Source organism: Sus scrofa, chromosome X (assembly GCF_000003025.6).
Source record: "Sus scrofa isolate TJ Tabasco breed Duroc chromosome X, Sscrofa11.1, whole genome shotgun sequence".
In the NCBI taxonomy this organism is placed as follows: Eukaryota; Metazoa; Chordata; class Mammalia; order Artiodactyla; family Suidae; genus Sus; species Sus scrofa.
The window spans coordinates 89,571,754-89,587,769 of NC_010461.5; the positions used below are offsets into that span (position 1 = coordinate 89,571,754).

Consider the following 16,016-nt stretch of genomic DNA (forward strand, 5'->3'; position numbering starts at 1 on the left):
GTGTAGCTGTCCAGGCTTCCCAGAAATTCTTGCTGAATATACTGTCTTTTTCCATTTTATGTTCTTGCCTCCTTTGTCAAAGATTAATTGACCACAGGTGTTGGGTTTATTTCTGCATTCTCTATTCTGTTCCATTGGTCTGTCTGTCTGTTTTGGTACCAGTACCACACTGTTTTGATGACTGTGGCTTTGTAATATTGCTTGAAGTGTGGGAGAGTTATGCTTCCTGCTTGGTTTTTGTTTTTCAGAATTCTTTTGTGGTTCCATATAAATTTTTGGATTGTTTGTTCTAGTTCTGTGAAAAATGTCCTGGGTAATTTGACAGGGATTGCATTGAATCTGTAGATTGCTTTGGATAATATGGCCATTTTTACAATATTAATTTTTCCAATCCAGGAGCATGGAATATCTTTCCATTTCTTTACATCTTTTTTAGTTTCCTTGATTAATGTTTTATAGTTCTCGGCATATAGGTCCTTTGCCTCCTTGGTCAGGTGTATTCCCACATACTTGATTTTGGGGGGTGCAGTTTTAAAAGGTATTGTGTTTTTTTATTCCTTTTCTCAAGTTTCTTTGTTAGTATACAGAAATGTGACTGATTTCTGAATGTTAATCTTGTATCCTGCTAATTTGCTGAATTTATTGATCAGTCCAAGTAGTTTTTGGGTTGAGTCTTTACCACCTCATACAAGTCAGAATGGCCATCATTAATAAGTCCACAAATAACAAGTACTGTAGGGGGTGTGGAGAAAAGGGAACCCTCCTGCACTTTTTGGTGGGAATGTAAGCTGGTGCAACCACTGTGGAGAACAGTATGGAGGTACCTTAGAAAACTATACATAGATCTATCATATGACCCAGCAACCTCACTCTTGGGCATATATCTGGACAAAACTTTCCTTAAAAAAAAAAAAAAACGCATGCACCCGCATGTTCATTGCAGCTCTATTCACAATAGCCAAGACATGGAAACAACCCAAATGTCCATCGACAGATGATTGGATTAGGAAGAGGTGGTATAGATACACAATGGAATACTACTCAGTTGTAAAAAAAAAAAGAATAAAATAATGCCATTTGCAGCAACATGGATGGAACTAGAGACTCTCATACTGAGTGAAGTAAGTCAGAAAGAGAAAGACAAATACCATATGATATCACTTACATCTGGTATCTAATATACAGCACAAATGAACCTTTCCACAGAAAAGAACATCATGGACTTGGAGAAAAGACTTGTGGCTGCCCGGGTGGAGAAGGGAGTGGGAGGGATCGGGAGTGTGGGGTTATCCCATGCAAATTATGCTCTTGGAATGGATTTACAATGATATCCTGCCGTGTAGCACTGAGAACTATGTGTAGTTACATATAACAGAGCATGATAATGGGAGAAAAAAGTATGTATACATGTATGCGTAACTGGGTCCCCATGCTGTATAGCGGGAAAAAAAAATTGTGTTGGGGAAATAACAATAAAAAAATTTAAAAAGAAATACTGAAAGGGTAAAATGTTCAAGACGTAGTAATTGGTTGAATGGTGAAGGTCAGCATGAGAGAGGAGTCAAGGAGGATAACCCCCAAACTAAATGGAATAACTAGGTGAATGGTCATAACAGCAACTGAAATAGAAAATAAGTATAGGTAGAGCATCAGAAACCAATGTTGTATAACCAAACAAGCATGGCATATACTGAAGCCTCAATCTATTTGGCAAAAATACTGGTTTAGAAAAATATTGACTCATGAGTATCAGTGCCAAAAATGAGAGCGACATTTATAACTATAGCGGGTTAAGAACCTGACTAGCGTCCATGAGGATGTGGGTTTGATCTCTGGCCTCACTCAGTGGGTTAAGGATCTGGCATTGCCGTGAGCTGTGGTGTAGGGTGCAGATGCAGCTCGGATCTGGCATTGCTGTGGCTGTGGCGTAGGCTGGCAGTTGTAGCTCCTATTCGACCCCTAGCCTGGGAACCTCCAAATGCCACAGGCGTGGCCCTGAAAAGAAACAAAAAATGAGGGCCACATTTATAATAAGAAAGCAGATGTCACAACAGAAGAGAGAATATAGGAAAAATACTGGTTGAAATGACCTAACTTAGTAATTGCAAATATAAGGGGATGCTTTCAAATATATTTTAATCAAGGTAAAACGCAATTCTGATCTTAGTGTCTTAAAATGACATTGATGGGAGAAACAATGTTTCAGAAAGAGACCCATAGATAAATTCTTCAGGACTAATGCTTTGTTAGTGTGAATATGCATACTTGGTGTGTGTATAATTTTGTATTTTTAGTTAAATTTTTTAAAAATAATGAATGAATAATGAATAACAACCAGTGCTATTATAAAATATAGGCATCAGATTTTAGTGCCAGCATGTGCCTTTGTGTTTATAATTATAACATTACCGGATGAAACCAGATGATATCTAGCACAGTGTGCCAGTAGGTGATTCACAATAATTTGAATATATTAAAAAAGTGGTAGAATTGAACCATAACATGGCACATTGTAATATACTTAAGTTGATTTTAAAGGAATGTGTAAGGTAGCAAGGTCCACATATGATCCATCATGCCAGGATACAAATTAACTGGGTAAAAATAAGAAACTATAAAAACATACAAATTCTGCGTCTAATACTTTTGATATTAGTGATATATTTTCAGTAGAACAGCATTGTTTGTCAAAACATTAAAAGTTGTCAGTTTGAATTTCATTGTTTTTATTTTTTGATGCTTTGTTCATTGATTAAAAGAATATGTATTTAACATACAAAACTCTAAGTACAGGAAGAGGAGGCAGGTTATGTGGGCAGAAAAATCATTCAGTTTTGAATGTGTAAAATCTGAGGTCCATGTGGAACATTTAAGTGGAAATGTCGGCAGCAAGTCTGATATATAGGAGTGAAGCTTAAGGGAGAAGACAGGTGCTGAAGTTGTAGAGTTGCAGGTCACCAGCGCACAAGTGGTAGTTAAACTATAGACACAAATGAGATTGCCTAGAAGAATATATAAGAGGAGAGAAACAACGGATGAGGGACAGTACCATGGGGCATATCAATATTTAAGGACCAGATAAAGACAGAAGGAATTATCAGACAATAGTAGAAAAATGAAAGCTTCGTTAGAGTGAGTTGAGAAATGAATTCCAGGGTCGGGACCTACCGAGAGCCAGGAGACCACAACTCAGAGCTTTGTAGAAAATGTGGGAGCAACCTCAGTTAGAGAACAGGGATTGCTAGGAGAGCCAGTACATGAAATGGAGAGGAAGCATTCAGAGAGTGAAGAGCAGGTCATAAAAGCCAGTTGAGGGAGAATTGTCAAGAATACCAAATGCTGAATAGATAAGGGCAGACTAGGACTGAGAAAAGTGGTGTGGGCCGAAGCCAGATTGCAAAGGGGCTGAAGAGGGAGTGGATAGTGAAGAAATGGCATACTGTCCGTCATTCTTCTCTGACATTTGGTAGAAAAGGGATGAAAAGGATGGGGAAGAAAAGGAGCCTAGAAGAGCAAAGCAAAGATAAAGAGGAGGAGGGTGGGGAGGGAGCAAGAGAGGCTAGTAGGTGAAAGATCTATGAAGATACCTGTGAATGTGTGAACATAGGTGGAAAGGGTGCAGTGAAGGGGAGTCCTGAAAATGTTCCAGCAAGTGAGGAGGAGTGTGGGAGAAAAACTATGCCAGGAGTTGAGATTTTAATGAATCGAATTAATTATCCTAAATACAACATACACAGGCTGATCCCGTCTCATAGTCAAACGTGGAAATGATGGCTATAACAAGAAAGATAGACTGGAAAGGTTCGGGACCTAGAACAGGGGCTGGGAAGAGAGTAAACTTAGTCACAAAGGAAGGATGCAGCACTTACACACCTGGATATTCCAGCTGCCAAGAATCAAGGGAGAGCTACCCTCTTCCTCCCGTTTTTAGCCTTCCCTTGAGGTGTGTGGGAACATCTTCTCTTGCGTTAGCTGGTGGTTGTTACCTGAGTGCAGGCCTATTGGAATCCGGACTGGCATCTCTGGCATGTGCTGCATCTTGAAGGTACCCACAGAGCTCAAGATGTCTAGGGACATGTTTGCAGTCTCAGTTGTGTGCCTCCTGCCATTCCTCTTTGGGAGGACTGAGGCCACCATGTAAGCATCGCCAGTGGTCTCTTCCTGGAAATCAAGGGAAAGAGAATTAGGAAGCAAATAACGTGTGTGTGTGTGTGTGTGTGTGTGTGTGTGTGTGTGTGTGTGTGTTCACAGAGCTTAAAGGATAAGATGGAGAGTAGATGTTCTTCTTGTAAAGTGAGGAAGCCCAAGAGAGGCTGTGATTGCTTCACAGGCCTGGCTGCACATTGAGATAACTTAAGAAGCTTCATTTAAAAAAAAAAAAATACTAATTCTAGGTCCCATACCCATAGATTCTGTAGTTACTTTGCAGGTTCCTGGTTGGCCCTAGAGAATGATCAGGCTCCAAGTAATTCCCAGGGCAAAGGAAAAGGGAGATTTCTGAGACTGACTGGGGATTTTGGTGGGGGATGAGCAGGCTTTCCCAGCAAGCATTTCTCTAGATGATGTCTGATAAATGAGCTAGGGCAGCCTTAAGGCAAGTATAGGTAAAGGAAGGAAGTCAAAGATTCTGTTCCTTCTGCTTCACCTTGCAAATATGATTGAATTAGTTTTGCAGTCTCCTTGGGTGTGAGAACTTGGCCTTTGCCCACCAGCTCCCTCCTCCTCTCCCAGTGCCAGTGCTCTAAGGAGCAGCAGTACCAGGCTGTGCAGGGGCCAGTTAGAACGGGACACTTGTACATAAAGTCAAGTCTGTGCTCCTCATCTTCCCCACAGAAGGGTGCTCACTCTTTTAGGTGACTAGTAAGGGGAAGTTTTTCCAGTAAATCCAAAAGATAAGTAAGGGGAATGGACTTCTATGAAGTGTGCCTGTCAGGATCTGCTAGTGCACGTTTAGATCCAGTTAATATCTGTGTTCTCCTAAAGAACTACACTCAGAAGGCCATAGTTAAGGGCATAAAACTCTGAAGTCACACAGCCTTGTTTAGAATCCCAGATGCACCATTTACAAACTGTGTGTCCTTAGTCACATAACTTATCCTCTCTGTGCTTCAGTATCCTCATCTGTAAAATAGGGATAGTGACAGCACCTACCTCATGGAGTTTTCTAAGGACTAAGTAACTTGATATACATATATCACAGCACTTAAAACCTGCCTAGTGGATGATGAATACAAGTCATTGCCGCCATCATCATCATCATCATCATCATCATCATCATCATCATCATCGCCAAACTGACATATACCTTGAAATAAGCCATAGGACTGCGGCTATGACTCAGCCCCAGAGAAAATTTAGCAATCAGCAATAGACTCCCTCATCATGACTTTCTATATAGCCCATCACTGTGATCCTTTGCACCTATGGGACTTTGTACCACAGGATGCTTCCATCCAGAGCCTCCCTTACCTGGTGCAATTTGAGAAAAGGACCCCCTGCCCTCAAATAAGCATGCATGCCTATGCAGAGGGAGGCATCAGCACAATGCAAATACTGTATGGGAGGAGGAAACTCACTGGTTGGCCATTATCAGAGACTGGCAGTTGACCCTTCAGCTTTCAGTCACCCAGGAGTCCCCAAGGATGTGGATGAGAAGATTAGAAGGGCAGGGAGCCTGGGCACTGCTTGGCCTCCGTATGACACTGCTGTGGGGAATTGTGGGTTGCATAAACCAGCGTAAGGACACAGAAAGGAGTCTGATTGAGATGGAGTGGTAGCTGGAGAACTGAAACTGAAGACAAATCACCAACTTCATAATTCTGCAAGTAGCTTTCTCACTTCTATTTCAGATTACCAAGTGCCTGGGGAGGTGATTCCAATTTTACAGGTAAGGAAAATGAAAACACAAACAGGTCTGGTGACTCGCTGCTGGTTCAATTTTTATTTCCTTTGCACTGTGCTGTTTTTATTAAACAGCACTGAAACATTAGATTCCGTTTTGGGATTCCTAGAGCCCTACTCTATCCTGAAATCAGCCCACTCACTTCATCCTGCGGCCATAAAGTACCAAAATACTTGACAGCCTCATTCCCAAGACCCCCCAACAATTATCTGAACAGTATCAGCTGGATTGATTAAACCAGTGGCTGTGTTGCTGCCCACACTGAATCATCTTTGATTTTAGTTTCAACTGAATTAGCTTTCAGTGATTTGTTTTTCTCTTCAGGCTGCTTGAGTTCAACAAGTTAAGACAGGTAAGTCTGATTCCATGGATTTTTCCTCCACCATGGTTTCCATGTGTGCTTCTTGATTAGTTTGCAGTTCCTGCTGATTGACAGGTATCATGTCTATTTCTGAGCCCTATTTAGGCAGCTTGGCGTAGCCCTGAGGCTCTCTGCTTGACCTGAAAGGGCCCTGTCTAATCTGAGATAAACACACTACCCTGTGTGTGATTTGAGAGTTGGAACGTTTCAGACTACTGTGAAGGATCCAATGAATGGAGCTACTCATTCTCCAGCTCTACCTTGGTTCCTGGGACAGAGGAGCTGTCTAAAGTGTGGGATGCCTGGGGCATCTTTCTCCATCAATAAGACAAGTATCCATGTTGCAGACAACATGGAAGTGTCCCTGCACAGCTGTGAAATTTTTAGTCATTTTCTGCCTAGACAAGACAACACGTACAAGCAAGCATGGCACTGAAATGAGTGAATGTAGTTATCTGTTTTCTACTCATCTTCTGCAACCTTTGATAGGAAGAGTGGAAATTGATAGGCTGGAGGGGTGAGGGAATGTGAGAGAAGCAGCTTGCAACCTCACAAGTAATCACTTCCTGAAACCTCAGACCAACAGGTGGGCTTTAAGTTACCCTGTGGCAATCCCAAAGAGCCTTGGGTCCAATGGCTCTTTGACATGTGTAATGCCAGAGTTCCCTCCTGTTTAAAAACAGTACCTGAAGGAGGAAACCAAGTTTTAACAGCATGTATTAGATGTACGCAAACTTTACCAAGACAAACTCTGTAGTAGTCATCAGCTATGGGCAAAACACCAATACTTCTGTAGCCCCTGGAGGGCCTTGCGTGTTATTGCCTGCACTATGAGTACTTAGACACTGAAGTGCAATAATGGGTTTTGGCCCCAACCTCTTCTTAGTCCCAGTTCTAGAAAAGAGCTCAAAAGATATCTGACCAGCAGTCTCTTGCCAGGTTGAGATTGTTATCTTGGAAAGTGTGAACTTACATGCATTCTCTCAAGTCCTTCAGTTCCAGTGGGAAACCAGTGGAAGTGGTGTCCTATTTAAGTGTTAATTCCTAAATGATGGCATCCAATAAAATTGCCTCCTTTCTTCAGTTTTGGAGTACACATAGATGTGCCTCATCTAAAAATTCCTCTCTGGACTATATTGCTCTGCTAAGTTATGTACCTTGTAGACATCATGACTGCCAATGATGGCATCAAACAGTGTGTACAGATCATTGAGAAGATCCACCACCTCAATGGGCTCCCTCATGGCCGAGATGGTGGTAAAGCCCACAATGTCGCTGAAGTACAAGGTGACCAAATCAAAGCCCTCAGGTTTGACTCTGCAGCCTGTTTTGAGGGATTCAGCAACTGATCTGAAAAGCAGACAGTTACTCCTCCAAGGACACAGACCTCCCTCCATGACACACAAAACATCTGCTAGAATACAACCTCTCCAAAAATCACTGCCAAGTAAAATGATAAGGAAGAAAATGTCAGCTGGATGAAAACATTTATTCTACAAATAGATATTGAGTGCTTACAGTGGGCCAGGCACTGTGCCAGGTGCTAAAAGGTCTGTACCTTGGTGGAGTTTTTTCAACTCTCTTTCTCAGCTTTCCCACCTCCGTCATCACCTGGTGGGGGTGAGGGGGGAGTGGAATGTTCCCAAGCGGTTTCCTTTGCCTGAGACTAGTTTTCCCAGTTATCTCCTAGAAGATCAGGTTACAACATGATAAGCTGCCTTAGAAAATTTGGAAATTGTAGCAGCACACAAGGCTTTCACTTAAGTGATGAAGGTAGAGGGAACCTAGAAGAACAACCTTGCTACTTTCCTCTAGGACCTCAAAGACCTGCCACCTTTTAATCGGTCAACTTCTAGGAAAAGTCATGAAGTGACACATAGAAAAACTGAGGCATCAAAAACTTAAATAACGAGCATGATCCGCAAGCAGTGGAAAATTAGGAAGTGTGCTCTGCTCCCTTGGTTTTCCAATTCTTCTTTGATTTGAAGGTGTGATTCAAATCTACTGGGAGTAGAGAGGGTACAGGACAGGGGGAGGGAGCAGTTAGTTGACCAGTAATTTTTTTTCCATTTTTAATAGAACACACTGATACAAGCATTCGCACTCCTCAGGTGTTCACACATACGGTGGTAGCATCTATGTTAGAAGCTTTTCCGCTTTCTGTTTTTCAATTTCCAGCTCTTCAGTCCGCTCCCAGATCAAATCTTCCAAGTTGCTAGAATATTGCTCCAGCATCCGAAACATAGAATCAATAATATTAGTCTTCTTCCCTTTATTGAAAGTTTTAAACTGAAAGTAAAACAGAGAAGAGAAGCCAGGGAATTCTTATTTCTTAAACTTAGAGGTCATGGAGCAGGACCCCCTTATCAAAAATCCCTTCCTCCAAAATGCCAGGGCAGGAGAGAGGAACCCAGGTATAAAGAGGAAAAGTCATCACCCATCCTTATGGTCACCTGGCCCATTCACAGGGCTTTTTTTCCCCAAGTAGTTCTTCCTCTACCCTTCTGGTTCTTTCAAGTCTGAGCTAAGGTGCTCTCCGGGCAGGATCCTTCAGTTCTGAGATGCTAGCATACAAATAGTGGCCCCGTCAAGGGCAACAGAATTGGGTCTTAAGCTCAGGCCAGCTATGAGTGGGGGTAAGGGGAAGAAGTCAGTTCTCTTATTTTTCTAGATCATCAACCTACAAAGTAATCCTTCTTTTAAGATTTTGATTTTTTTTCCATTATAGTTGATTTACAGTGTTCTGTCAGTTTCTACTGTACAGCAAAGTGACTCAGTCACACACACACACATATATATATATATATATATATTCTTTTTCTCAAATTATCCTCCATCCTTATTTTCTAATGCTATCATGTTGCCAGTTCGTGGACAGTGGGAGGTTTCTTGCCCTCTTAAATATGACACAAGATCTACATGATAAGATCTACCCCTATTTCTTACCAGGGGGTCTAGGAATAGTGGTGTGTCATAGCACTTGGCCTTTGTGTCAGTCAGGGTCATGTAGAAATTCAACTGGTCTTGCCCCTAATCCTTTAGAGGTAGCTGCGTGCCACAGATTTTCAATATACCCTCCCAGAACCCTGTTCCTCTACAGAGACAAGGAGCTTGGCATCATGAGGGGTAGCCCCTCCTTACTGCTGAATTCAGCATCCAAAAGGCTGGGTTGACACCCAGGAGAAGACTGGTAGTAATTTTGCTCAGCAGACAATTAGGAATCTATCCCACTAAATGCTTTTACATAGATGGGCCACACGTGTTCCACGAGGCACTTAATGCCCCAGGGCTAACACTAGGAGTTTCCTTCTGAGCCTTGTCCACATCTACATGGCCACCAAGGTCCTGCAAGTAATCTTGGTAGCCAGCTTACATGCTTTGGGCTCTCACTATTTCCTAACCCAGGGAACCTCCCTCTCCTCCTCTTCCCATCTAAGTTGTATTGGCTGCAGGGAGGTGGGAGGCTACCTTTGTCTTTCCAACAGTCCAAACTTCCACCGAAGCGTTTCAGTGAGGGCAGCCCTAGCAACGTCTTGTCTGAAGGCTGTATGATGTGCACTCCTTCTATCTATCACCAGCTTCTCTGCTGCCTTCTGAAATAACATCTCTAGCATCAACATGAGGGCAAATGCTTTTTCTCCTGCATCGTGGTAAGTTTTCAGAAATTTGACCTTCACGGTCCTTTGCCTTTTCCATACTATCGAACACCTGTTTGAGTGTCCTCGAGAAACTCAGCCGGGCTAATGGAAGCATTGTTAGCTGGGGATACGGATGACTTCATATGCAGGGCCCCTCAGGCTTTCAATCCAACTCTTTCTTTTTTCCGCCTCAGATACCTGCCACTCAGAAAGCATCTCTGCACTGTACCCCAGCCAGTCTCAAGAGCCTCTCCGCCAGAGATGACACCACGCTCCCAGACAGCACCCTCAGTTTCAGTCTCTTGTAGTTTTAACAAAGTCCTCAACTGCATACTCCAATGTAGGAACCACACCCTAGCTGCCTTTGCAGGGCTCTCTCCGTCCGCTCTTCATTCACCCCTTTTAATCTCCAATTCTAGGGAGTCAACCTCTTTAGAAATTCAGTATCTTAAGGAGAGAACTTATCGCTTTTCACATACTCTATTGCCTCAAGGAGCTCCCTAGGAACTAAGGAATCCCCTGCTTTTGTACTCCACATTTGCACTTCTTTCCCTCTTGGACACCCTTTCAAACACCCCATCATTTTCCTGAACCCTCCCCCAAAAAAACAACATGGCATCACTTAAATGGGATACACATCAGAGTTCTCTGGAATTTCCAAAGCAGATGGGGCTCTATGAGGAGTCCCATCCATTCCAAGACACATCTATTCCATTTTCTAATGGTCTTAATGTCATTGCCTTGCAAATGCCTCATGGTTCAATTCCATCTTTGAAAGATCAGTTAGGTCAGATCCTGGATGGTCTGGAATAGAGGTTTGGATCCAAAAGAGCACCAAAACCAACTCTTGTGCTCTTGGAGGATATACGGGGGATGCTCCAGCATCTAAGGTTTTCAAGCAGCCTATTCTATGCTTTTTTCCCAAGACAAATGCATTTTTTCATGCAAGGGGTGCTTTCCACAATAAGACGACAACCCAAGGAGATAGATTTGGGTAGGCTGGCTTCAGGATGGCTTCTGGGCAGTGCTAAGATTCACAGAGTACTTTTTTTTTTTTTTTTTCCTTTTTAGGCCGCACCTGTGGCATGGAAGCTCCTGGGCCAGGGATTGCATCCAAGCTGCAACTGCAGCCTGTGGAACACCTGCAGCACTGCCAAATCTTTAACCCAATGCACTGGGCTGGGGAGTGAACCAAGTTGTCACAGAGACAACACCAGATCCTTAACCCATTGCACCACAGCAGGAACTCCTCACAGAGTCCTTCTTACCTGGTTAAATATCTCATCAAATGTGGGTTGCTGTTCTGCAGCCTCAGCCCAGCACTGCTTCATCAGCTGGAGACGCTCTGAAGGGGCGTGCTCAGGAGGAACCACAGTTCTATAGACGGGAAGAGGCTTCTTAACTCTTTCTATGATTTCTGTCCAGAAACAAGAAGAGAAAGGTCTACAACTTTTGGGGAAAGCACCAACATTTGACAAAGATAACTGAGTTTTAGCCAAGTATGGCACTGGTCAGGAGAAATTGCAGAAAGGCCATCTCTTTTGCTTTCTCCTTAGGTAGACCTGAATATAAATTGTATCTGAGCAAAGCCTGCATCAGTCAATTCAGGAAGAAAAGAGAAACTAATCAATTGAGTTATTTGGTATTTTTTAAGCACGGCTTTATTCTGCTTTTGCTAGATTTTAGATACAGCCTAATTTCAGTTCTAATGCTACATCTCCAATGATCTGGCTCCCATCACCCACCCCCAAATCCTAAGCCTCTCGATTCCCACAGTAGACACAGCTAGCCCCTACTGAAGACCCAGGCCCAGCCCAGGTCAAGGCTATGGGCCCTGCCCGGCCCCTAGGGGAAGGGAAAAAAATACTCCAGCAAATAGTTTAGGGCCTCATTGGTATCCTCCTGGCTTCTGGTGCTTCTGGTACTTGTACTCCATGTTCAGTGGACTATTCACTGCATAATACACTTAGGGCTGAGCACTCTGCATGGACTCTCTGCTTCCAGCCTAGCCTTCTCCATATCACTCTGAAAACATGAATTTGGCCACTGTCACTTTCTTGCTTAAAATCCCCTTCATGGATTTTTCTTACCCACAAGATAAACTTCAAGCCCTGACTATCTCTTCAGCTCATTCTTTCTCCCTCGACCCCTGTCCACACCCCTGATTCTAACATCCTCATCATCCTCATCATATGCCAAACCTTACTTCCACCACCAGGGTGCCTTTCCCACCCATGCATTGGCTGTAACATGCCAACAGTATTGCTTTATATGATAATAAGGGTGCCCTTGCCTCCACGAAAGAATTTCAGTTGTTGCCTCTGACTTCTCAGCTCCTTTGACACTGCACCTTCTGCTCTGTTAACTCAGATTGGCCCATGCCAATAATGATTTCTCCATCATATCTCTCACCCTGCCCCTAGTGCAGTAGATTCCATGGAAATTGGCCCCTTGGAGTACAACTGCCACATCCACTCTCTGGTAGAGTCTCTTTCTCAGAACACCATCAAGTTCCTTTGCTCCATTCTCAGAATACCCATGAGTTAAATAGGTCCCATCTCTGCTTAGGCCCAGCTTGCTTCATGTCCTTGAGGAGCTCACAGTTCAATTGAGGAGACCAACAATGACCAGCACTCAAAGTGCTCTAGCTGATATATGCACTGGAGAGCACAGAGGGGACACCTGATAAACACTAAAAAGGTCAGCGAAGGTTTCCCAGAGGATGTGACATGAGTTGGATGCGGCAAAGTGGAGAGAAGTCAGGGGCACTCCATGTACTGTGTACAACATACGTAGAGGCACAGAGGTGGGAGAGACTGTGGTGCTTTCAGGGCACTGCCAGTCATGTGGCTTAGCTGGAGTATGGAGAGTGACAGAAGATAAACCTAGAGATGTGGCTTGGGCCTGGATCATGAAGAGCCTATGTTATGTGAGGAGACTGGGCTTCATTTAACTTAAGAAGAGGAGGAGTTTGGGGGGCTTTAGGGAGAGGCATGAAACAGTACTCTGAGTAGGGCAAAAGACAACTAAGTATTTAAGGTTCGGTTTGGTTTGATTTGGCTCTTTTAAAATCTTTTATTTTGGAGTTCCCGTCGTGACACAGTGGTTAACGAATCCGACTAGGAACCATAAGGTTGCGGGTTCCATCCCTGGCCTTGCTCAGAGGGTTAAGGATCTGGCGTTGCCGTGAGCTGTGGTGTAGGTCGCAGATGCGGCTCGGATCCCGCGTTGCTGTGGCTCTGGTGTAGGCCAGCAGCTACAGCTCCGATTTTGACCCCTAGCCTGGGAACCTCCATATGCCGTGGGAGCCGCCCTAGAAAAGGCAAAAAGACAAAAAAAAAAAAAAAATACGAATCAAAAAAATAAAATCTTTTATTTTGACATATAGACTTCTAGAGAAGTTGGAAAAAGAGCACACTAATTGCCTATATATCTTTCACTTGGCTTCCCCCTAATGTTAGTAACCTATAAAACCGCAATACAAAGGAGGTTAATGTTGGTACAATACTATTACTAACCTAGAGTCTTTATTTGCATTTCATCCGTCCTCCCCCTCAAGTCCTTTTTCTGTTTCACGATCCAATTCGAGATCCCGTGTGGCATTTCATTGTCATGCCTCAGTCTGCTCCAGTCTGTGATAGTTCTTCATTCCTTCCCTGTCTTTCACAACTTTCAGACTCTTGATGAGTACGGCTCAGTTACTTTGTGGAATGCCCCGCCATTTGGGTGTGTCCGATGTTTTCTCATGGTTAAACTGAGGTCATACATTTTTTTTTGGCAAGAATACCACCAGAGTGGTGTCGTGCCCCAGTCAGTGCATCATGGCAGGCAATACGTGATGCTGATGTACCTTGACCACTGGGTTAAGGTTGTAAGGTGATGTCTGCAGGATCCTCTGCTAATAAAGATAGAATTTTTCCATTGATAATTAGTTAATATCTAGGTAAGTTTATATCTTTTTTTTTTTTTTTTTTTTTTGGCTGTGCCCATAGCATACAGAAGTTCCTGGGCCAGGGATCCAACCCAAGCCACGGCAATGACCTGAGCCACATCGGTGACAATGCCAGATCCTTAACCCACTAGACCACCAGGGAATTCCAGGTTCATACTTTTAGCATATGCAAACATCCTGTTCCCCTCAAATTCTGGCCTGATAGCCAAAGATTTTGATGGGAGATAAGGCTAGAAAACTATGGCGTCTCCCCGAAAAGAATAGGAAGACTTCGACATACAGCAGCATCATGAGGGGGGACTGAAATATCTGGCAGGGGTGGGTCTCAAAGGAGTGGGGGGGGGTGCCGCAAAGAAAAAGGGACTAACACAAGTCCTGTGGGCCCTTGGTTTATGTCACAGTTTGGAAAAGGGCCAGCTTCTTGGGTGGGGGAAATTTCTTCCAAATGCCTAAAGCTGTCTGGCTCCCAGCCCCACCTGCTCACAACCGGCAGGCAGTTAGCACAAACAGAACCATGTTCACTCTTCTGGCCAATCGCAACAGCCTGGGTTGGCCTGATGAGCTGGGTCATGGTGGACTCCTGGTGCCCTCTTCTAACTTCCCACTTACCTTTGGCAGGCAGATCCATCATGCAGAAGGGGGTGCCCCGGACCATCACTTCTTACAAGATGATGGCAAAGCTATGGACATCTCCTGCAAAAGAGCCTAACCTGCTGCCCCTCGGGGCTCTCAACAGTTCAGGGGCCATCCACAGCAACTCTGAAAAGAAAGCATTGTGTAATGAATACAGGGAGGATTAACTGACAGCATTTGCAATGCCCTCAAGGGCTCCAAGGGTGCTGTTTCATTGACTGCTTTATATTTTTATTAAGACAGACTGGCATGCTAGCGCCGCCCCCTCTTCTCCCCAGGGTCTGAATCTATGAATCTAAGGAATTACTCACAGAGAAAGTATACTACTTTCCCCACCCCAGGACCATGCAGGCAGACACAGCAGAGGAGTGGGGAAGGCCAGAGAGGCTCGAAATAGAAAAACTGTCTGGTGCTGGCTTTCTTGCTCTCTTGAGCCTGCAAGTAGCAAGCAGTTGGCAGGTTTCCAAGGAAAGGCGAGTGCACTGTCAGATTGGTTGCCATGGATTTGCTGTGTGCTGAGATCTATATGTGTCTGATAATTTGACTGTGCCGGGCTCGGGGGTTCACAAGTTGCTTTCTCTTGGTCTTATCTAAGAGGATTAGAGGATCCCCAAGTCTCCTCTGCTCCTTGCAGAGCAAAAGGGTACAAAAGTTCCTTCAATTCAGTTCTGCAAATATTTATTGAGGGTTTACTATGTACCAGGCACTGTGCTAGGGACAGAGGCGGTGCCAGAGATGAATTAGACCTTGTCTTTGCCCTTGCAGAGTTCACAGACCAGTGAACTAAACATGTGTACCCCTAACTACAATACAACATAGTCGTGAGGCTCACTGTATAGCATAAGGACATGAATCCATTAAAAACCAATACTGAGCCCCCACTGTGTGCTCTGCTGCATTTCAGACCCCAACAGGGGGAAAATAATATTATCTCTTTTTAGAGTGGTATAGCAGTCAGAGACTCAGAAATTTAGGGAAAGGGCCCCGTAAGCAATATATAAAGACATACCAATTAGTAATAGAAATTGAGTAGGCAAAGGTTGGAGGGAGCGTTTTGTATTCAACCATATGAGATTGCCATTTCTGTAGATCCATGTCATTCCATGAGGGTCAAATTAATAAGAAAAAAAAAACTGATCTGGTGCAATAATCCAGGAAGGCTTCCTGGAAAAGTTAAATCTTAAAGGAGCTTGTTAAGAAGGTCAAGGATGCAGTTTCCTAGAGCTGAGAGGGTAAGGGCTTTGCAGGGGAAAAGAACAGTACGTGCCAAAGAACAAGAGGTAGAAAGGAGCAAATTGTGGATGGGGGTAGTGGTAAGCAGATTAGCTTGGCTGAAGAGAAGGGCTCTGTTAAGGAATAATGAGAAATGAGAAATGGGGTTGATGAAGTGGGGGGAGGGAGGGTGGCTGGAAGAATGAGGGCAGAAGGTGAGAGGCCCCCGAGAGCCAAATGAAGGCATTTGGAGTGAATACAAAAGGCGGTAGGGGTGCTGGAACTGGAGAGGGATTTGATGAAAGCCGTGTTCAGGAA

The 16,016-nt window shown here is 43.9% G+C and overlaps 1 protein-coding gene across 1 annotated transcript in view; it reads right to left on the reverse strand.

Moving 5' to 3' along the window:
• The window catches only part of GUCY2F (guanylate cyclase 2F, retinal), a 95,540-nt gene that overhangs the window by 13,802 nt on the left and 65,722 nt on the right, over window positions 1-16,016 (reverse strand). Inside the window, 5 exon segments of the mRNA XM_021079862.1 lie at window positions 3,987-4,161; window positions 7,421-7,613; window positions 8,389-8,552; window positions 11,170-11,318; window positions 14,463-14,612. Coding sequence (XP_020935521.1) covers window positions 3,987-4,161; window positions 7,421-7,613; window positions 8,389-8,552; window positions 11,170-11,318; window positions 14,463-14,612 — 831 coding nt within the window.